A 22,353-nucleotide genomic window follows, 5' to 3' on the forward strand; every position below is an offset into this window, starting at 1 on the left:
CCCACCCCGGCCCTGAGGGGTTAACAGGACTGGAGGCCCCACACCGCCTGTCCTGGCAGGTCACTAAGGAAAGACAAGAGGTGATTCTTCAGAGTTTGGAGGACAGAGGAGGAACCGGTCTGTTCGGTTGAAGCCCACCATGCCCTTCATTCCTTGTCCCCACCCCCGTGCCGCTCCAGACACAGTGCCCTGGGAACACAGACAGGAAGAGGGGTCTCCGAAACAGTGGCAGTCCAGCTGGGAGCAGGAGAGGGTCACTGCCTGAGAGAGCGGCAGGGTGACCAGGGCACCTGGGCCACGGAACAGACAAGGGGCCTGGGAACTCGGGCTGGAGCCAGCACGGGGTGGGGGGACCTTGCACCCGCAGCCCTGCGAGCCAACCCACAATCCTTTGCACAAATCTTGGTTTGTCCATGTTGTCACCTCTGCCCATCAGCCTGATGTGCCCGGGACCCTCCACCCTCTGGGCCCCCCACGTTTCCAGGTTGACAGAGAAGGAGCACAGAGGGTGGGGGAAGCAGAGAGACAGAGAGAGGGCAGAATGGGAGGGACGCCGACACCCAGAAACACCCAGCTGCGTGTGTGCGTGGGGGGGGGTGGACTGCAGAGAGGGAGGGCTGTGGACAGAAAGGAGGGGAGGAGGGGGAAGCAACGGTGAGGGAGAAGGAAGTCAGGGCAGAGGGAGTGAAACAAGGCCGCAGACCAGGGGCATCGGCAAAAGTGGAAAAGGGAGAGAGCGAAGGCCAAGAGGAAGAGGAGGAGGAGGAAGGAGGAAGAGGCAGCCCTGGCGGCCCTCTCTCCTGGCGCTGGCAGGTCCAGGCAGCCCCACGAAGCCCCTACCGCTGCCAGCGCCACTGGGGAGGCCAGGCACGTCCTGCTCAGGACACCGCAGTGAGGTGGCAGGGAGGCGGCACCGGGGAAGCACAGAGGAATGCCTGCCTGGGGGGGGTGGGAACCTTGAAGTTGGGGGGGGGGGGAGCTTAGGAAGCCCGTTCCTGTGGCAGCTGCATCGCCACCTCAGGGGAGCTCTCAGAAACAGGTTCCCGCCCCAACCTAAGGAAGGGACCGGGGAGCAGTGTTTACAGCCAGTTCCCTGGCGAGTTTGCAGCAATGACACCAGGTTTGGGTCACACGGGCAGAGGAGGATGCTGCGGGCCACCCGAGGTCCCAGGACAATCCCCTGCAGAGCTGGGAGTCACAGCGAGGCCGCCCAGGTCCCAGCCCCGGGCGCCGGGCGGGTCCGCCCACTGCCCAGAGAGCAGGAAGGGCTGAAGTGCCAGCGCCCTCTCCCTTCCCCTCCGGCCTCAGGGCCCAGGCCCGGCTCTCCAGGGGCTGCAAGGCAATCGCCATCCTGAGGCCAACAAATCAGACGGAGCAGAGGAAGGCGCTGAGCCAGAAAGGGATTTCTGTCCCCGTTCCCCGCCCCCGTCCCCCTAGTGCCAAGGCCTGGGGCTGCAAGCTCCAGCCAGGGGTGGGGGCGGACGGTGGGGCAGGAGGGAGGAGGGAAGGACCCGGGTGCTTCCTGTCCCCCCCCTCCACTCTCCCACCCCCACCCTCTCCCTGCAGCTTCCTTGGGCTCAGGGCTGGGTCCCCGGGGGGCAGGGGTGTCTGAAGCTGACAGATCTGCCCTGTCCTTCCTGCCTGCTGGAGGAAGGGGTGGAGCCGGCCCGGGAGCTGGCTCCGATCCCCGAGCCCCCTCCCCCTGCCCTAGGTCCTCAGGTGCCTGGTGCCCCACTAAACCCAGTCTGTCCCTCCAGGGCCTCCCAGTTCCAAAAGAAGGAAGAGCCCTGGGGATCAAGGTGCCTGTCTCCGTCCCACAAGAGCCTGGACGGGTCCCCAGTCTCTAACCCTCAGCCTCCCTGCTGGCCCTCCGCACCTCTCCAGGGCGCCCCGCCCTCCCCACAGGGCTACAGTTCTCGCATTGATTCCTCCGCCGCCTCTGCGCGCCAGGCTCTCCGCTCCCCACCACGGATTCGGGAATGGGGCAGCCTCGTGGGGAGACAGACAATGAATTTCACAGTAAAATATGCATAGTATGTATAACCTGCAATATATATTCCATAACATAATTTGTATATGTAACATGTAATGTATACTACATGTAACTTTATAACAATGACATGTAAACCTATGAGTATGTTGTGCACATGTATGTGTAGTATAGTATAGTAGAACATGGTACAGCACAGTATAATGAACCATCTTACAGGAAGCGGCGATCATAGTGGCAGCAAGTGCTGTGACGGAAAAGGCCAGGGGCTGTCAGAATAACTGACACCCAAGGAAGGGACGAGGGGGGCGGGGGAGGTGCCTCCGCCGACCGGACCTTCAGGCTGAGCCCCGAAGAGGAGCCGAGGGGCCGAGGGAAGAGTTCGGCGAGGGAGAACAGTGTGGAGGCCCGGAGGCTCGAGAACACTGCCTGTGTGGAAGGGGCTGGGAGAGGGGCGCCCGGCCACTCAGGCTGGCGTCCCGCACGAGAGCGGGACTGGGTCACGGCCACGCAGCCTGAAACTTGGGGATTTGGGCCCTAACGGCCGTGAGAAGCAAGCACATATTTGATCGGTCTTCGTTTGGAAGCTCCCCTTCGCGTGCGCACGCGCGTCAGCCGCTCCGTGCGCCCCAGAACAAACGAGCACCGGGCGGACCGTGGGGCGCGAGCCTGCAGTTACGGCCCCCAAAGAGCCTGCTGCAGGCCAGGGGACAGGCTCTCTGGGGAGAGAAGGGGTGCGCAGGGTGTTGGTGGCTTCTGTCCCCGGTCCATGGGTTCAGCAAGGCTCCGGCGCCTGCCGTGAGCTCACGCGTTCAGCACCGGGCAGCTGCCCCAGGGAGACGAAACAGGATGTGGACCTTTCCTACAGCCCCGGAGCCCCTGGAGGGGCTGGGGGAAAGGGGGAAGGGGATGAGCAGCACAGATTGGCCGTTACAGAGCAGTGGCGGGGATGGGAAGCACAGCATGGGGAATACAGCCCATAACAGGGTGAGAGCTCTGTGTGGGGCCAGGGGGGTCCTGGAAATATCGGGGGAGCACTTTGTAAAGTGTACGGTTCTCTAACCACTGTGCTGTACGCCTGAAACTAACTCAAAATCATACTGAGTGTAAACTAATTGAAAAGTAACATTAATTCCCTGGCTGGCGTAGCTCAGTGGATTGAGTGGGGGCTGCGAACCAAAGCATCGCAGGTTCGATTCCCAGTCAGGGCACATGCCTGGGTTGCAGGCCACGGCCCCCAGCAACCGCACATTGATGTTTCTCTCTCTCTCTCCCTCCCTCCCTTCCCGCTCTAAAAATAAATAAATAAAATCTTTTTTAAAAAGAAAAAAAAAGAAAAGTAACATTAAAAAAACAAACCCTGGAGATTTCAGAGGCCCACTCCCTGATCGCACCGATGAAGGAATGAGTGAGCCCAGAGAGGGCGGCTGACCTCCCCAACGTCACACAGCAAGGGCTGGGACCCTGGCAGAGTCAGAGGCAGCTCCTCCCACGGCACCTGCCAAAGCCGAGACTGCCACTCAAGGTCCTGACTCCAAACCGGAGACACGCGAACTCTGACTTTTCAACCTGTCACCTGGTCGGGCTGCACGACAAACTCCTGCGCCTGGCAGCCTCACAGGGATGCCACACTCCACCTGCACCAAAGCACCTGGACAGGTGGGCACGCCCAGAGCCTGGCTCTCATCACAGCCAGTGCAACTCTTCCCCTCAGAAGGGGAAGAGATTTTCCCGGGGGTCATTATCTCCAAGCAATTATCATCCCCAGCATGTGAGCCGCCCTACCTGGGGAACGGACACCGACCTGCTGTTGAAATGGCCGAGAGAAGGCAATTCCTGTGTCTACCTTTCGCCCAGGGCACTGGGATAAGCACCGGCTATTTCTTGCTGTGTTACTGGGAGCCCGAGAGAGGACATCCACGACAGTGCTTCAGCAGGATGAGAGGCAATAACCGCTACCCAACCCAAGGTCAGGCGACAGCCACCCTTTGCAGGCAGGTCCCCAAGATGCTAAAAACAACAGCTGCCATTTACGGAGCCCGTTATGTGTCGGCACTGCCGAGAGTGTTTACATACAAGGGGGGCCCCCCAAACCAGAATTATCTTCTGGAGGGCGGCCCCTTGTAGTACAGGCTTTCCCTGCTATGTGAGTGTTCTAGGAACCCAACTGTATCACTGTACCAGCTGGCGTTGTTGTGAGAGGCTGCGTTTGGCTCCAGTGAATTTTTTTAAGACTTTTTCAATGCCTTTGCCCATTTCATGATGTGAGATTTACAAGCATACCTGCCCACACCTCACTGAGTGTGCAGCAGTCTTTGACCTAAAACAGCATGACCCCCTGCCCCACACTCCCTGTCTTGCCCCTAGTGATATTTATTTATTTTCCCCAGATGAAAAAAGTCCTCCAAGGGAAACGTTTTGCTGATGTGGAAGAGGTAAAACAAAAAACAGAAGCACTAAAAGGCATCAAAATTGACGAGCTCAAAAACTTCTGAGCAGCAGGGGAAAAAGGTCTCGACAGGTGAATTGCATCACCTGGAGAGGACTGGGAAGGGGACTGAAGTTTAAACATGTGAGAATAAATACACAATTTCTTATAAATGAATTCCAGCCTTTTGGGGGGTCTACCCTTGTACTTTCGTCTGGTTTCACCCTCACCACACCTTGGAAGGTACCTGAGACTCAGAGACATTAAGTCACTCGCTAAGAACATGCAGCTAACACATGGGGTGCCGGGCGCTCCCACCGGAGGCTGTCTGCCCCGAGGGCGTCACACCTCACCATCAGCGTGTGTCCATCTACCTGCGAGTCACTCACTCGCTCACATCCCTGCGCACCTGCCTGTGCCAGGCAGCATGATGGAGGGCGACACAGACCCGGTTCACAGGTATCTACCCCCACAGGGGTGATGTCCTGCTGGAAAGGTGAGCGAGGAAGGAGGCAGGGGAGGCTCCTGGCCTCGGCCAATAGGCAAGGTGTCCTAGGGCAGGACCGGGCCTGCTGGGCATGGGCCGCACCTCGGGAGCGGGGAGAGCCCACGTGGCTGCAGCTTAGGTCGGGGGTAGAGGCACGGTGGGGTGTGAGGGGGGTGTGGAGCTCGGTGCTGGGGTTGTGGGGAGACGAATAAAAGAGGGCAATATCCTAAGGGGCACTCAGACCCTCCCCGGGCCAGAGCTCCTTGAGGGAATACCCCGCCTCCTTGACTCTCGGGAGGAAGGGGAGGCAAAAGGACCAGAATGGGAAAAGGAACCAGGAGGTGGAGGAAGCAGAGAAGGAGGAGGAGCTGGGGATAAGAATTTAAACAAAGATGCACTTCTTAACCGCAGCATCATTGAGGGCTTTTAACACCGCAGCAGGCCCTGTAGCCCTAAAAAGGGGGAGTGGAAAGCAGTGCTTCCTAGACATGGTCCCCAGCGAAAGGTCTGTTCTGGAACCTTGAGCAACACCTGAGGAATGCCGGGGCCTGGGGCGCCCCCACCCTGGAGGCCCCGAGCCAGGCACTGGGCTCTCACACCCAGAAAGGCCTTCGGAGCCAGCCCAGCCTGTCCCTCGTTTTCCCGGTGCACCCATCTGACCGAGGCCCAGAGAGGCAAGAAGGTGGCCGAGGCGACACAGGGCCACCCCACAGTCCGGCTGGACTCGACCCCAGCCCTCAGGGCTCCAGTTGCCCGCTGGGCCCTAGCGGGCCTCGGCTGTGCCTGGGCTCTCGGTTTCCCCAGCGGTGGCGGGGGGGGGGGTCTCCCACCACTCTTGGAGCACCCCGAGGCCAGGCTCTGGACTCTGTCGTCCTCCGTCCTCCCCAGCCCGGCTCCTGGCCCGGGACTCTGCATGCAGGGCCCGTTCACGAAGTTCTCCACAGCCTGAGAGGGGCGGGGGCGGGGGGGGGGGGAACGCCAGGAAGGGCTTTCCGGCAGCTGAGTTTGGGTGACAGGAACAAGCAGTCCCCTCCTCTGATGGCTTCTAAGAAGGGGGCAGAGGCGGGCTGCCCCCCGGGCAGCACCGGGCACCAGCCCCAGCTCCCTTGTTCCTGGAAAGGGCGGGGTTGGAAAGGAAGGAAGACTTGGGCCCCAGGAGCCGCCTTCCTGGCCAGGGCCCAGGACCCTCAGCTTGGAGCAGGAACAGGGACGGGCGGGAGCCCCTGTTGGGACAGGCCCTAGAATGCTGCCCTTGCCCCTGAGGGCTCAGGCCCTCCGCCTCCAGGAAGCCCCTCTTGCCTGCTCCAGCCCCTCTGATCTTTCATCCCTGGATCTCTGACAGGGAGGGCTCCCTGGGATCCCGCTGAGCCCTGGAGGGGCTGAGGCCCAGGGGAGGGGCCTCCCAGCGGGAGGGGAGACTGGCCCAGACGCCCGGCTGTGCATGAGGAGGTGAGGAGGCACGAAGCTTCTGCCTCACTTCCACGGAAGGGAACAGAGGAGGAGGAGTCCAGCCCCGGCGTCCAGGAGTGCGTTCCTGAGCCGGGGCCCTGAGCCGGGCTGCGGGCTGCGAGCTGCGAGCTGCCTCTGGGCAGGCAGCGGTGGGTGGAGCAGGTGAGAAAGGTGGTGAGGGTGGCGGGGGCCAGAGGAGAGGACTGCCCTCAGGCTAGTGGCCGCAGAGCCCGGGTCAGAGGCTGGGCCCGCACCCTCCCACTACCAGCCGCGGGAGTGGAGGCCTGCCCCCGAAACTCTTTGTGCCTCAGTTTCCCTCCTGGAAGGAAGGTAACACCAGCACCTCCTCCTGGGGCCGTGGAGAGGACCGAGGGAGTCCAGCGACAGGCCTGCTCGGGGCTGGGCCTGCCCACGGGGCGGCTCCAGAGACGAGGGGAGCTGGCCCACCCGTGGGGGCCGATCACGCACCACCCTGGTCTGCGGCTGGGAGTCGCAGGCAGACTCCGGAGCCCTGAGGGCTGGGCCTCGGCTGCTCGGTGAACACCCATGAGGGGAGGGCTCTTCCCCGGCCCCCAGCACCAAAGCACTTCTTCCACCTGCCGTGTGCACCGAACACAGACCCTGGAACGCATCCATCAACGTCCAACGTACAGAGTTGCTCGCACCGCACACACGCAAAAACCAAGTCCCGGGAGGTCCACGGCATCCTCTGCCCAAGGCCACGTGGGCACCCAATGGCACAGTTTCCTCACTTCAGGTCCAGGGCTCTTTCCTGCCCCCAAACCAAGGCAAACGCAGCCTGTCCAGCGGTGGGGGTTGGCCTGGGAAACATTCTTGGGGTGCACACGCTCCCCACACACTCACCCAGACTAAGCTTCTGCCCTGGTCACTGCTGCACCCTGACCCCGGGCCCCTCCCCAGCCGCACCCAGCATAACTGTGCTTCTGGCCTCCAGCTCCCGGGTCTGGAGCCCCGCCCCCCGCCTGCCCCTGGAGACGTCTGGTCCTGCAGGGGGTCCTCACAGCCTCAGGGCCCCAGCGGGCCCAGTGAGGGTGAGCGGGGCCCCCACAGGGGCTTCAGAAAGTAAACGGGCCTGCCTCTACTCCATCCCTATAAATTCAGAACCAGCCGGTCGGCAGTGGGGTCCAGGCTTTGGCATTTTTTCAAAACTCCACACGACTCTAAAGGGCGCTCCAGGCCTCCGCCAGGAAGCTGGTCGGAAACGCAACGTCTGTACGTGGAGAGGCACTGCCCAAAGCCAGGACCGTCCCCACTAACCCCTGGTGGGGATGGGGGTGTCCCTCCGGGCGCTGCAGCGCGTTCGAGGTGCTGGGAAGGGCACGGGCTTTGCAGGAACAAGGGAGAGGACCGCCTGGACCACGCAGGTCCCATACACGTAGCACCTAGAGGTGGGACAGTGCTGTCCAGGGTCCCCTCTCTGGTCCTCCGAGAGAGCTGGGAAGAGAGTCTCATGCCCATCTGGGAAAACTGAGGCTGGAGCAGAGACCCGACTGGACCACCCCTCACCCCTCACCCCTGTGTGCCCCATGCCCTGGGGACGGCAGTTTCCCCGCTGTCTCAGTGTGTCCTGGGAGGCAGGCACGTGGGAAGGGGAAGGGGATGGCTGTCCCAGATGACCGATGAGGGGCCGGGCCCAGACCCGGGAGTGGAGGGCAGAGCCTTCCACCAGCAGGACCAGTGTCCCGGGCCGAGGGCGCAGGGAGCTAAGGGGTTAAGGGTCACTACGGCCCCTGGAGCTCTGCTTCTGATGGACAGAATGTCATCCTTCTCCTCCCCTCGGGGGCTGGCTGAGGGGTGAACCTGGGGTCCCTGCCAGCAGCCCCGAGACTGGGTCCCAGGAAAACACCGTTGCTCCTGAAAGGCCTCCCCACCCGGGAGAGGAAGTCTCCCTGCGTCCCCACCGACGCACCCACGCCGTGAGCCCCTCTGTGCTGGGGAGGGAGGGCAGGCCTGTCGCCACAGCTCACGCAGCAGGACGGGGGGGCAGGACAGGAGCGTGGCGGGGCAAGGTCCTGCCAGCATCCTTGGGGAAGGGTCAGGAACGATGGGGACAGGGAGCAGGACGAGTCGCTGGCCGCCTGGAGGGTCTGTCAAGGGCAGAGGCCTGCTGTCTTCACCAGTGACCCCTCCCCCTCCAAACTCCCTGCTCTCCAGGGATGAATCTGGGGCCTCTGCCCTCCCCTGCTGGAGAAGGCTGGGTCCCCAGGGCCTGGGACGGGATGGAGGGGGAGCACAGTCGCCAAAATGTGGGCGGATGGAGGACAGTGGTCACGACAGGGGGTCCCGCCCCCACAGCCCGGGGCCTCAGACAGCCCTTCCCCCGCCACGGCAGGCCCACCTGCCTCGTCCAGCACCTCTCAGCACACAGCCCAAGCCCAGCCCTGAGGACACAAGAGGAGGGAAGGACGGAGAGAGAGAAACAGAGGGAAGGGGAAAGAGAGCCCCCCCCACCGTCCGTCCCCCGGGGCTTCTCCGCAGACCCAGAGCGCCCACGGCCGCCCCCACCCCCATCCTGGCACAGCTGGGCCGAGGAGGGCGAGGGCGGGGCGGGAGTCGGAGAGGGAGCTGTGGGACCCCGCGCCCGCGTCCTACCCTGGGCGCTTGCCCTCCGCTGCCGCCCCTCCCTGCCCCAGGGGGTCTCGGGACGGAATCTCAGGCACCACAGCGGGCAGGGGGGCCCTTCCCTCCAAGAGGAGGAACCCGGGGTGGAAGGATGAACGGGGACCCACCGGGATCGAGAGATGCCAGGCAGGCGGGCGGCGGGCGGGCGGTCGGGCGGGCAGCAGCAGCGGGTGCTGGCGGCTGCCGAGGGCCGCCGGACATGGCCGGCTGGGTGCTCGTCCCTCCGTCCCTCTGTCCATCCAGGGCGGCTCCTCTCTGGGCGGCTCTGAGGCCGGGCGGGCGCTGTTAAAAAGCTTTTTATGTGTGTGTGTGTTAATCACATGATTGCCGTTCACCTGTATTCCGAACAAAGACGGCTCACTGTTTCAAGGCCCCGAACAAGAGTCTGGGCACAGGGAAGAGAAGGGAGGCGGGGGGAGGAGGGTTGGCAACGCCGGGGGTGGCGTCGAGGAAAACTGGGGGGAGATTGTGCAAGGCCAGCGAGCAAGAGAAAGAGAAAACCCTTATCAAACTCCTAATTCACTGGGCTCCGAGGCCCCAGACACACTGGCCCGATTGTCTGGCTGGTTGTGTGTGTGCGAGCGTGCGTGTGTGTGTGTGTGTGTGTGTGAGTGTGTGTGTGTTCCGATGTCCGCTCCCCCCACCCCCAACATGCCTTCGCCTCGTGTGACTACCTCATTGTGTCCCACTACGCCCTCCCCTCCACCCCCTTGGCCTTTCCCAAGCGTGAGCTCTCGCCCAGACCCCCTTCCAGCCCCACTCCAGACGGGACTCCCTCGGGCCGGGCCCGGGGCCTGGCCCGGCTGCCGAGGAGCACAGGACCGTACCTGGTCACCAGTGCAGCCCAGGCTCCAACAACGGTCCCTCCACGCAGCACACTCAGGCCTCTGCCTGGACACCCACCCACGGAGGAGAGAGGGAGGACATGACCTCTGAGGGAAGAGCTAGGAAAGAGGAGAGAGAGAGGAGTCCTGGGCGATGGGCAAGACAGAAAGATGGAGGAGACACCCGCTGGGGAGGAGGCTGAGGGGAGAAGGGCACCGAGGAGGGAGCAGGGGTGGGGCCATGCCCCACCCTTTCTGGGGAGTGGGGGACTTCATGATAACCAGGCCTGGGACTCCCCCCCTCCCACCCCCGCCAAGGGAGGGTGAACCCAGTGTGAAGGGAGACAGGCCCCAGGACCCTTCCAGACCCACTTGGAGAGGACCCTCGGCCACCAGCCCAGCCTCCTGGTAGTGTCAGTTCTGTCTGTGCCCCTTAAGCCAGCCCACCTAACGCGTGCTGGGTGTTCGGTGAGAAGGCACCGGGGTCCAGCCGGGCCACCTGTGCCAGGCAGGCAGGCACGGGGTGTGGAGCTGCCCCCTGCCATCCCAAGTAGAGACCCGGGTCTCTGTGAGTCGGGGCAGAGAGGGCAGCCGTGGGGGGGGGGGGGTGAGACCGCCAGGAAGCGGGGCCTGGGCACAGGTGCCCCGTGAGACGCCGAGCGAAGCAGCACCAGCCAGCCACCCTCCCTGGGTCAGCAGAACCCTCGCCGGCCTTCTCACCGCTCCTCCACCTTTTGCCAGCTGCCAATCTGGCTACCTGAGGCAGGAGTTGGGGAAGAATCATGGTTAGACCCAATTTTCCTTCAGACAACAGGTTCCGACCCCACCCAGGAGCATCCCCTGGCTTTCCCCGCCTGGCCACCCCCACTCCCGCACCTCCCTGAGCCGGGCCTGGGGCGGCAGTGCAGGCGGCCGGGGTGGGGGGGCCTGGCTGAGGAGCCCTGAGTATCGGGGATGAAGGAAAGCGCTGGAGGCTCCACCTTCTGCCCTCCCCTCCCTCCCCTCCCCCTCCCCCCTCTCCCCCTCCTTCCTTCCCCAGCCCTCGGCGGCAGCTCAGTGCTCAGTCAGTCTCGGGCTGTCCGGCCAGGGTGGTTGGTGGTGAGGATTCAGGCTCCGTCCTGACGAGGCCGTGGCCTGAGCCTCAGGGCCCCTCAGCCCCTCCCTCCCAGCCCACCAGCGTCAACCCCCAGCCCCGAGCTGGACCGCACACCTTGGGACACGGTTTTCCACTTCCTAAGGACGAGCCCCAGGCCGGAGGAGAGGTCCGAGGAGGTGAGTGAGTGCGCAGCCCTCTCCTCCCGTCCGCGGCCCAGGCCTGGGCCCCTGCTGTGAGGCCTGGGGTGGGGAGAGGCTGACCGCCCCCCCCCCGCACCTGCCCCCCACTCAGCTCCTCTGGACTGCGCAGGGGCAGGCGGAAGGGAGGAAGGAAAGGTGAAAGAAAAGGTGGGAAATTCCAGGAGCCAGGATTAGAGGAGAAAAAAAAAAGAGTCCATTTTTCTTCCTTTCCATCAACAAACCTCCACCCTAAAGGAGGTTTAAAAAAAATCCCAAACCCACCCACACCAAGAGACGGTTGGGACCAGGTAGTGGGAAGACGTGGAGGCAGGAGCCAGGAGGCCGAGCCGGGTCTGGCATGTGCGCGTGGCCTGGGAGCTACAGTAGGTTTAGGGGGAGCAGGGCGGACGCCACCTCGGGGCTGCGCCCGCGTCACATCCCGGGCCACCGTCCGGGCTGCGCGCGCGGCCGCTCCATCGCGCCCTCCTTCCCCGTCCAGGTGAGCGTGGGACTCTTCGCGAGGACGCCGGAGGCGGGCCCCGGGGAGGCGGCCGAGGCGGCGGCGGCCGGGGGCGACATGGCGGAGGAGCAGGACCTCTCCGAGGTGGAGCTGAGCCCCGTGGGCTCCGAGGAGCCCCGCTGCCTGTCCCCGGGTAGCGCGCCCTCGCTGGGACCCGACGGCGGCGGCGGCGGCGGGGGATCGGGCCTGAGAGCCAGCCCGGGGCCGGGAGAGCTGAGCAAGGTCAAGAAGGAGCAGCAGGACGGCGAGGCGGACGATGACAAGTTTCCTGTGTGCATCCGCGAGGCCGTCAGCCAGGTGCTGAGCGGCTACGACTGGACGCTGGTGCCCATGCCGGTGCGCGTCAACGGCGCCAGCAAGAGCAAACCGCACGTCAAGCGGCCCATGAACGCCTTCATGGTGTGGGCGCAGGCGGCGCGCAGGAAGCTGGCCGACCAGTACCCGCACCTGCACAACGCCGAGCTCAGCAAGACGCTGGGCAAGCTCTGGAGGTGAGCGCACCCGCCGCCCGCCGGGACTTCCCGCGGGCCCTCCAGCTGCGGGCGGTTCAGGCCGGTCGGGGACTCCTCGGGCCCTTGTTGGGGGCCAGCCATCTCCTGATGGGGCTAGAAGACCAGGCGTGGGCATCGGGCCCGCCCTGCCCCCCCACAAGTACCCCCTTTTGGTGGTGCTGGCTCAGAACTCCCGAGGCCTAGTCTGGCTCCCCACCCGGGGCAGCGGGCAGAAAGGCGCCCCCTCGTGGTTGGAATTCTGTCGCTGGCAGGCGGTGGGGCCTGGGCTTCTGCCTGGGGGAGACCAGGCTGGAGGCAGGGAGGACGGCGGCGCAGGCCTGCAGGTGCCCGCACTCAGGGGTGCCACTGCCACCCGTGCTGGGGAAACGCTTGGCCAAGAATGGCAGGGAAACTGAGGCAGCCAGGTGCAGAAGTGGTAGAAGTTCCAGGCAAGCGAGGCGTTCAGACAGGAGTCTTTGGAAGAAGGAGGAGCGGGCAGTGCTGAGGGGCAAGTCTGTGGGGCAGGAGGCCGTCCCACCCCCGCTGCTCGCCCTGCGCCCTCCTGACCCCACCCTCTTCCCTGTCCTGGGGCTTCTTCATCCCCCAGGGGAGGGGACACACAGGCAGGAGCCTCCCCCTCCCACCCCGTCCCAGAGGCTGACCCTCTCTCTCTGGCCCCCCACTGCCTCTCCCAGTCCGGCGCCATCTTCCCTTCCAGGGCCCCACCCAGCCTGGAGTAACCTCCTACCCTCCGCCCTGACGCTGGCCCTGAGAGCCCTGGCCCAGAGGGACCCTCGGCTCCCCTCCCACCCAGGGCCTCTCGGACTCCCAGTGTCCCTGGGACCAGCCCAAACCCCAGGGGAAAACATCCCCCCAAGGCGGAAGTCTGCCAGCCCTCTACTCCGCCTGGCCTCCTGGGGGACACGTTGAGCAAGGCGATGCCACCCCCACCCCCCACCAGAGTCCCCGGCAGCTCGCAGAGGGAACAGGGACTCCGGGACACGCCCGGTTCCCCACCAGGCGGCCCCGGGCGGTGGCATGGGCCTCCCAACTGCAGCTGGCAGCGCCAGGGAGCCAGGGCCAGGACCCGGGACCCCTAGTTCCCGCCCAGGGTCTCCCCCCATGCCGTCCCTGGTGACGGTGGTGGGGCACCTTTTCACTCTGACATGTGCTCGGGAGGGTGGGGGCAGAGAAGGGGAGAGCGGAAAGTCCGGGCTGTGTCCGAGGAGGCCGTGGCCCGCCGGCCCTCCCGCTGCCGTGGCCCCTTGCCGGCCCGGCACAGAGTAGACTGGGTCCTGGGGGCCAAAGGCTTGGGGGGCTGGCAGGAGCTGGAGGGCTTCCAAGAGACCGAGAGGGGTTCTCGACATGCAGCCCCGGCCCGTCCTTGGCCGCGTGTTTGCGGGAGGCCTGCTGCCCTCCTCGCCCCCCCAGCCCTGGGCTCTCTGCTCCCCCCCCCCCCCCCGGGCAGGCCGCGGGCCTCATACCCGGAGGGTCTGGCTGTGCCCGAGAGCAGGGGCGGCGTGCAGCCCCTCTGCCCGGGGCCCGTCACGCCCGCGCAGGGCTCGGCCCAGGCCAGTCCGGCCGATGCCACGGCCCGAAAAGGGCAAGTGAGAGACAGACGAGCAGGAGGGAGAGCGGCCGTGGGGTCGGCGAGCACACCACAGGGAACGCCCAGCGAGAGCGCTAGAGCCAGGAGGGGCCCCACTTCTCCCTTGCCCCGTGGACAGGGACTTAAGATCGGACCCCCTGTTGTCCCTGGCCCTCTCCCCCCGGCCCAGGACCCCAGGCTTGGGCTCCCTCGGGAGGACTCATTTCCGGCCACCACTCCCGATGTGATGAGCACAGGCGCTCAGGGTGCCCCTGAGCACCCAGCTGGGGCGGGGCAGTCAGGAAAGCTGGCCCAGCCCCCAGCCCAGGGGCGGGGGCGGCAGGCCAGGGCCGAGGATCAGAGAGTGTGCCGACCTGCGGGCGGGCTCCCTGGACCCTGAGGGGCATCCTGGGATCCTGGGATCCTGCGACTCGGACCAGGCATAGTACAGCTGTCTCTCCATGGGCTCCTCCTGGGTCCCCTCCAGGGTCATGACTCCTGAGCCATCGGGAAGGGGGTGACTCAGTAGGCAGAACTGGAAAACAGGGGCCCTGACCCCCAAAAGAGAGAGACAGATGGGCAGACTGCGTGGGGTGCTGGGAGGAAGTGGGGGTCAGATACGCCGGCCGGCGTCCAGGTCCTGGGTCCTGGCTGCCGAGTCGCTGCCCGGGTCCCACAGCTGCACGCAGCCCGGGGCTCACCTGGGAGCGGACGCCGAGAGGCGGACCACGTGGGGCTGTGACCTGCCTGGGGAGAGTGATTAGAGCCAAGAGACGAAGCAGGGGTCCCAGGCCCCTTCCCTGGTGGGAGGAGCAGGCGGAGCCGCAACCAGGGCCCCACCTTGGGAGCCCCCCAGGCTGGGGCCTCCAGTTTGGGGGGGAACCAGTCTACCCTTTCCCCTGCCCCCATTCCAAACCTCAGAGACCCAGAGGGCAGAGGGGAAGCGAAGGTGCCCAGGAGGGTTGGGTGCTCAGGCAGAGCTGTGGGCGATGCGGGCGGGGCGGCCGCGCTGAGTGAGTGAGGGCTGCACTGGAGCCAGGGGCAGCCTGGGATGATGGGGTGCACGCGCTGGGGCAGGATGGGTGTGGGGTCGGGGGAGGCCAGGCTTGTGGTCCGAGGTGGGGTTGGCCTCTCCAGCCCCCGAGGGCGGGGCGGCGCTGGGGCAAGGGCTGGTGTGGAGCGGGCAGAGCAGGTGGGCTGGAGGTTAGGTTTCTGTCAAAGTTAGGGTGCTGGGAGGAGCAAGCACGGGACACGGGACGGGACAGGGGGATGCGATGCTGGAATCTTCCCTCTCTTCGGCCCGCACCCTCCCTCCGTGCCCCTGCCATTTTCTTGCTGATTCACGCCCGATTGGCAGCTGGGCGGAGAGTGCACTGGGTGTCCGCGCGGGCTGGGCCTGCTCCTCACCTTCCTGTGCGGTTCTGTCCACTCCCCTGCCCTCCCCTGTCCCCTTGCCCAACCCCCACACACCCGGTGTCCCAGAGACCCGGCTGGGGGGAGGTCAGCACCCCCCTCCCTGACCCCCAGGCCCGGATCTGGAGTCCCTGCTGGTCCCCCATCACTCAGCTAGAGGGACCCCTGGACAAAGCCGGGCCAGGGCTGGGCTGGGGCCTGGGGAGAGGGGGCCTCGGGGGAGGCTAAGCTGCAGAGGAATGCTGCTGCCCGCTAGGAGGTGCCTGGTGTGACCACCCCCTCCCAGCCTGGGCCGGAGGGCTCAGCCTGTTGCTGACTGGGGGAAGAGGGTGCCCACTGTGGGGAGGGGGGCTAGAGAGGGCGGCCTGTCGGGCAGAGAACGGAGCCCCTCATGTCTAGGATTCCACAGGTCTGTGTTCTTTCTCCTCAGCACCCTCTGCAAGGCGCCCCATCCGGCCCTCCTCTCTCTGGAGCAGCCGAGCCCTGACCACCCACCCTCCCCACCCTCCAGCCCTGGCGAGGGCCCGGTGGGCAGGGGCAGCTCCTACAGGGCTTCCCTCCGCTGCTGGCTGGGGAGGGGGTCTGGCTTTCTGCACCCAGCCCCCTGTCAGCCCAGCATAAGGCGCTGCTTTCCCCACACCGGGCAGCGAAAGTGCTCACATCCCACCCCTCGGCCCCAGCACACGGGAACCCACAGAACCAGAACTCCAGGGTGAGACGGGCCCCCAGGCCCTCCTGTCCAACCAGCCACCTCAGAGCAGCACCTCTGGGTCAAGCGCCAGCCCCACCCAGGCCTGGAGCAAAGCGCTTCACGCCCGTTACTGCCTCGGCCAGTCCCGCACCCGGGGAAGTGGGTGTTGTCATCCTCGTTTTGTAGGTGAAGAAACTAAGGCTCAGAGAAGGGCCTTTCCCATGGCCACACAGCTAGGAAGTAGCCGAGACTGGGCTCTCCCCCTCACCGTGATGCGTCTGTTTGCACACCTCTAGTCCCGGGGAGCTCACCCCCTGACGAGGCAGCCAGCTCCATCCAGCCTCGATGATGAGACAGTCTCCCACTGACGTCTGCCCCTCCTAAGCCCTCTTGGTACTTCCACCTTCACCCCAGGGGCCACCAGGAGCAGCAGGCCGACCCCTGCTGCACCCCAGCCCCTGAGAGATCTGGGGTGAGGTCAGCCCCCCCCCCAGCCTCACACCTGCCAGTCCCCGAATCACAGGGCAGGCCTCCCCGGCCTCGGGCTTCGCTGTTTCCCAGGGAAGACGCTCACGCTCTCTGCCCCCCGCCCCCGCCCCCCGCCTCAGGCTGCTGAACGAGAGCGACAAGCGCCCCTTCATCGAGGAGGCCGAGCGGCTGCGGATGCAGCACAAGAAGGACCACCCGGACTACAAGTACCAGCCGAGGCGGCGGAAGAACGGCAAGGCGGCCCAGGGGGAGGCCGAGTGCCCCGGCGGGGAGGCCGAGCAGGGCGGGGCGGCCGCCATCCAGGCCCACTACAAGAGCGCCCACCTGGACCACCGGCACCCGGGAGAGGGCTCCCCGATGTCGGACGGGAACCCTGAGCACCCCTCGGGTGAGCGCTGCGCCGGCAGCTGGGATGGGGGGCGCGGGGTGGGGGGCGGCGAGCCGCGGGTGGGGGAGCCCGGGCAGTGGGGAGGGGTGAAGGCCGGGTGAATGGCGGGAGCCCCTGACGCCCCACGGTGGCCCTGGGCCCTGGGAAGGCTGCACGGTCACCCCCGCTGGGTGCAGGGGCCCAGAAGGAGCTCGGCGGGGACCCAGGGGCCAGGGAAGGCAGCCCGGCAGGACAGCTCTGGCTGACGGGAGGGGGCACTGTGTGCTGCTGGGTGAAGGCACCAGCTGAGGGGGCCGTGGGGCGAGCCACAACCAGGAAGGAGGGGACAGGCCGAGCCTGAGGGACGGGGGGCCGGATGGAGAAGAGACCCTCGCCTCTCGCGCCTCCCGGGCTGGTGGGGGAGACACGGCACGTGACCTTGCACACGGGCCGAGCCAGGGCCAGACCCGGCGTCTTGCTCGTTCTCATTAATGGTGGTAACGGCCAGCATTAACTGAGCACCTACTGTGTGCCAGGCACTGTGCCAACTGCCTTACGTGTACACTCACTCACTCAGTCACTCTAAACTGGGGGGAGGCGGCCGCTCTGCCCGGGCTCAGGCCTCAGCTGTGAGGCCACGTGCGGGGGTGGAGGTCTGACCCCGGGCGCTCTGGCTCCGGGGCCTCTGCTGGCGCCCCGGCTGCCTCGCTTGGGTTCTTACTGTGCAGAATGCCGTGCGTGGGTCGGGCCCCGGGACGTCTCGGAGAGCAGAGCTCCGCCCTCGGAAGACACGTCCCGAGCCCTCCCCTGTCCCCGCCCGGCCGGGAGCACACACTTGGAAACCAGGGCCCAGAGGGAGCCGCAGCGAGCAACAGGGCGCACTAAGTACGGGGAGGGGCGAGTGCGCACAAGGCCCCGCCCACGGCGGCTTGATCTCCAGGGAGGAGTCCCCAGCACTCCTTCGTCAGGTCTCCCCAAACCTCCAGACCCCGGCCTGGGAAGGCCTCGGGAGGGGGGCCGTGCTGGAGCTACTGGGTGCGGCCTCGGTTCACCGACGAGGAACTAGTTGAGAGAGGACAGGGGCCTGCCCAGCTCACAGGACTGAAGCCCAAAGCCCAGGACACGTGGCCGGCGCAGGACCTGGCCTTTCCTCTGGTCTGCTGGACGGGGCACAGGCCTGCCCTGTAGGAGCTCTGGTCTCTCTCTTACAGGCCCCCAGCCCAGCCATCCCTACCCCTCCACACACACACACAGGCCACCCTCCGAGATTCAGAAACACCCCCCGCACACGTGCGCATGTGCCCCACCCTCCAGAAGACCCTGCGCCGTGTGCAGGGTATTCACCAGCTCAGACTGTAACTGTGGGCACGGGCTTTTTCTCGGCCTTCAAGGCTCAGCTCTGTCGGCTACCTCTCCTCGGTGAGGCCTTTGCCAAGTCCCCAGGGCAGGGCGAGTGGCTTCTCCTGCTGGCCTCCTGACCCTCTGCACGCCCTGCCATCACAGCGCTGCTGGTGCGGCCCTCCGGCCACGGGTGGGTCTCAGGACCCCCAAGCCTCCGAGCTTGTGAAGACAGCGACACAGTTTATTTGCACCTGTGCCCCTGGGCCCGGCAGTGTTTGGGGACTGAGTGTGTGATGCGAAAATGGACGGGAGAGCCAGGGTGGAGGTGGTCCATGGCCTCGGGGCTCTCCTGAACCGGGGTGGGGGGGGAGCTGCTGGAAGAGCCCAGGCAGCAGGGTGTGTGCAGGGGGCAAGAGCATGGCGGGGGCCCAGCTCCGAGGGAGGGTTTCCTGGAGTAAGGGGCCTTGGGAGGAGGAAGGGGGTGGGACGGGGTAGCGCCGTTCGGGAGCCAGGGCAGGAGGCGCAGGGAAGCCGGCAGAAGTGGAATGGGGAGTCGAGGGCAAGGTCAGCACGGGAAGCAGCCCACAGGCTCAGTGAGCATGCGCAGAGGGGGGCCAGCGAGCTGCGGGATGGGGGGTGGGGGGGTGGAGCAAGACCCCAGCAGCTCGCCGGCGCCCCTCTGCGCATGCTCCCTGGGCTCAGCAGCTAAGGGGCCGCGGGAGCAGGGAGGGAAGCGACTTTAGCTGATGTGAGGAAGGACTTTCCGGCGGCGAGGTTTCCCAAAAGGAAGCGGTCTCTCTGGAGCGAGGGATAGAGGGGGTCCTGCTGGGGGGTGGGGGGAGGAAGGGCCCATCTGTAAGAGTGGGGGTTTCAAGAAAACCCGGAGGCCCGCCCACGACCGTTACGTAAACACCCGCCGGCCGAGGCTGCGCAGACGTGTGAGACGCGCACGGTCACGCGGCCTCGGCCCTCAGTCTCCTGGAGGCGTCTTCCCCGAGACAGGACCGTCGGGACCCGGGAGTCCGACCGATCTCACTCCCCGTTGCTCTCTGCCTCCCTCCCGCCCAGGCCAGAGCCACGGCCCGCCCACCCCGCCGACCACCCCGAAGACGGAGCTGCAGCCGGGCAAGGCGGACCCCAAGCGGGACGGGCGCTCCCTGGGGGAGGGCGGGAAGCCGCACATCGACTTCGGCAACGTGGACATCGGGGAGATCAGCCACGAGGTAATGTCCAACATGGAGACCTTCGACGTGGCTGAGTTGGACCAGTACCTGCCGCCCAACGGGCACCCGGGCCACGTGGGCGGCTACTCGGCGGCCGGCTACGGGCTGGGCAGTGCCCTGGCCGTGGCCAGCGGACACTCGGCCTGGATCTCCAAGCCGCCAGGCGTGGCCCTGCCCGCGGTCTCTCCCCCGGGCGTGGATGCCAAAGCCCAGGTGAAGACGGAGACGGCGGGGCCCCAGGGGCCCCCGCACTACGGCGACCAGCCATCCACCTCGCAGATCGCCTACACCTCCCTCAGCCTGCCCCACTACGGCTCCGCCTTCCCCTCCATCTCCCGCCCCCAGTTCGACTACTCTGACCACCAGCCCTCGGGACCCTACTACGGCCATTCGGGCCAGGCCTCCGGCCTCTACTCGGCCTTCTCCTACATGGGGCCCTCGCAGCGGCCCCTCTACACGGCCATCTCCGACCCCAGCCCCTCGGGGCCGCAGTCCCACAGCCCCACGCACTGGGAGCAGCCGGTATACACGACGCTGTCCCGGCCTTAGAGGGGCCCCCGCCACTCCCCTGCGCGGCCGGTCTGGGTAGCGCGCCCCTTTCCCAAGCCCTCGTGCCCCGTTCCTCGCCCGTCTTGGGCCTGGGGGTGGCTGGGGAGGAGGCTGCGGAGGCTGACAGCTGAGGGGAGGCTTTCAGCCTGGTTCACTACCTTCCATGACCCCCGCCCCGTCCTGCCCGGAGGCCCGCACGGCTGGGCCGGGCCGAGGAGAAGGAGGGTGATTGTCACCCCAGACAGGATGACCCTCGATCCCAGGACCCGGGAAGGGCCTGCTCACCCCGCTGTGGGAGCAGGGAAGCGTCCAGGGTCGGATGGGGATCGGAGGCCGTGCCATTTCCGGTGCCTGCATTTTCTCTCTCGTGGGGGATAAGGGGCCTGACACGACCCGAGCCACCTGTGCCACCTGCCTAAGGTCAAGGCCAACCTGAGACCTGCATCTGTGGCTGGAGTGGGCTACATCTGCCCTCGGGGGCTGGGGACAGCTTTGAACAGCCTCAGAGGGTGTGGGGGTCGGGTGGGGATTCAGAGGAAGGTCTCCGCATCCCCCCCCCGTGCCCCGCCCCTCCTGAGCACAGAAAGGAATTGGCATAGAGGCCCCCAGGTCCAGTTCTATGCCAGCCAACCACCTCATTCTTTGTCTCATCAAGAAAGAGGGCCCCGGGTCCTCCTCCACGGGGACCTCCCAGACCTTTAGGTGAGGAAAGGACTCGGAGACAATTCGCAGAGCCTCCCCCCCCCCCGCCAGCCCCCTTGTCCCTCCCCAGGCTCTGTGGCCCCTGCTCCCAGCCCCAGACTCCGTGGGCTCCCCAGAGCGCTCAGCCGCCCAGGCCCGCGCCCTCGGCTCCAGGAGGCCGGGCAGGGCCCAGCACGCGGGTGGCTGGCAGCAGGCCGAAGACACTGAACTCCTGCCGTGTGTGTTCCGCCCCGGCCGCCCGCCCTCTGCTCCCCAGTGGTATCCGAATAAAGTATGTAGCTCTGTCTGCCCCCATCTCCCTGTTCTGCAGCCCCCACAGTCCACATGTAACTCATTACTGCCCCCTCTTATTTATCTCGGTAGCGCCCTCTGCCCTCACCCCTCTCCTAGGTTCTCCAGCCCCTATTAACTCTGCATTAAGCATTCCACGTAATAAAATTAAAGGTTCCAGTTACCTGCCTGGTGGGCCTGAACTGGCCTGTCTCTTGGTCTCTCATCCCTGTGCCTGTGCTTCCCCAGACAGTTTCTGGAAGTGGCTAGGGGCGGACTGCAAAGGAGAGCTGACCCAGGGGTCTCCTCTCCGCCCCAGGATGGTGGAGGCAACACGGTGGGGTCCGTCTGCGCTCAGGGGCCGAGGCCTCGGACGGGAGCTGTCCCCCGGCCCAGCTGTGCCCACGCTGCAGGCGGGCCACTCCCTGCCTCGGGCTGGAACTCAGCCAGGGCGCCTGCCAAGCAGCCTCTCTGCTGGCCCAGCGGAGAGGGGCTTGCGAAGAATTGGACACAGGTATTGGAAAGACAGGCCGCTCAGGCCTGACCTCTTGCAGTCTGGCCAGCTGGAGCCGGCCTGGTCCTTTAGGATGTGTTGCTGGGCCTTTTCTCTCTGCACCTCTCCACTTTCCACCTCCTGCAACATGCAGGCACATGCGTGCACGCACGCCCGGCCACTCCAGGGTTTGCTGGTGGTCCCAGCAGTTGCCCGGGTCTGAGGGTAAGCCCAGGGTAGCGGGTATGCGGCCTAACCCTTCAGTGCCGGCTCCCTAAGAGCTCCTTCCTCCGCTGAAGGTGCTGGGGGCCAGGAGCCACTCCGCCCAAGGAACGGGGTGACTGTCTTCACTGCAGGCCCCGCTGTGGGGGGGGTCCGACGGCTGGGAGGCTCCCTTACACCCCGCTGACAGTGCCGACAGGAGTGACTGCGGCACCCTGAGTGAGTGTTCCTGGGCCGAGCGCTTCCTGTCGCTCGAGCCCGTGAGGGAGTGGGTCCGATCTCCAGCCCCACTTTCCAGGCGGGGAGGTGACGCTTTGGGAGGGTCTTGCTCTGCTCAGGGGTGCAGGTGCCCCGGCTCCACCCTTCCGCTCTGCGGCCCGACCTCCACCGTCACTCCGCAGCGCTGCCCTTCCCACCACTCCGGACCGGTGGCCTCGGCTCCCCTGCCCGCTCTCCCCTCCCGGCCAGGACCTGGGCCTGGGCAGGGTCGGAGGGCAGCACCAAGGCCTAGCCCAGCCCTCCAGGGCAGCCCTCATGGGAGCTCCACCAAACCCAGACCACCCCCAGACCTCGGGCTCCACGGAGCTCGGCGGTGGCCACAGACCCGCCCGCTTGGATGGGTGGACGCTGCCTGCTGCCCAGTCAGGTCGCCCCGAGGCACGTGGTTTCTGGGGTCTTGTTTTGTTGTAGATGCACGCAGGATTTTTTTTTTAAAGATTTTATTTATTTTTAGAGAGGGGGGAGAGAGAGAGAGAGAAACACCAGTGTGAGGTTGCTGGGGGCTGTGGCCTGCAACCCAGGCATATGCTCCGACTGGGAATCGAACCTGCGACACTTTGGTTCGCAGCCTGCGCTCAATCCACTGAGCTATGCCAGCCAGGGTGAGCATAGGATTTTA

The 22,353-nt window shown here is 65.8% G+C and overlaps 1 protein-coding gene across 1 annotated transcript; it reads left to right on the top strand.

The window, feature by feature from the left end:
* The first annotated feature begins 10,904 nt into the window (after positions 1-10,904).
* SOX10 (SRY-box transcription factor 10) lies at positions 10,905-20,914 on the top strand. Its single transcript, XM_045835137.1, has 4 exons — positions 10,905-11,093; positions 11,596-12,107; positions 16,408-16,676; positions 19,065-20,914. Exons 2-4 carry the CDS (start codon positions 11,674-11,676, stop codon positions 19,766-19,768), a joined length of 1,407 nt encoding a protein of 468 aa, XP_045691093.1. The 5' UTR covers positions 10,905-11,093; positions 11,596-11,673; the 3' UTR covers positions 19,769-20,914.
* The last annotated feature ends 1,439 nt before the right edge of the window (positions 20,915-22,353 follow it).

This window comes from Phyllostomus hastatus, unplaced genomic scaffold, assembly GCF_019186645.2.
Source record: "Phyllostomus hastatus isolate PE091 unplaced genomic scaffold, TTU_PhHast_1.1 phas_contig_198, whole genome shotgun sequence".
Classification (NCBI taxonomy): Eukaryota; Metazoa; Chordata; class Mammalia; order Chiroptera; family Phyllostomidae; genus Phyllostomus; species Phyllostomus hastatus.

What these genes read in the sequence shown, in the direction of transcription:
- SOX10 (XM_045835137.1), top strand. Translation starts at nt 11,674, where the DNA reads ATGGCGGAGGAGCAGGACCTCTCCGAGGTGGAGCTGAGCCCCGTGGGC. An exon ending in ACGCTGGGCAAGCTCTGGAG is followed by an intron (nt 12,108 to 16,407) that starts GTGAGCGCACCC and finishes CCCCCGCCTCAG; the next exon opens with GCTGCTGAACGAGAGCGACA. An exon ending in GAACCCTGAGCACCCCTCGG is followed by an intron (nt 16,677 to 19,064) that starts GTGAGCGCTGCG and finishes CCTCCCGCCCAG; the next exon opens with GCCAGAGCCACGGCCCGCCC.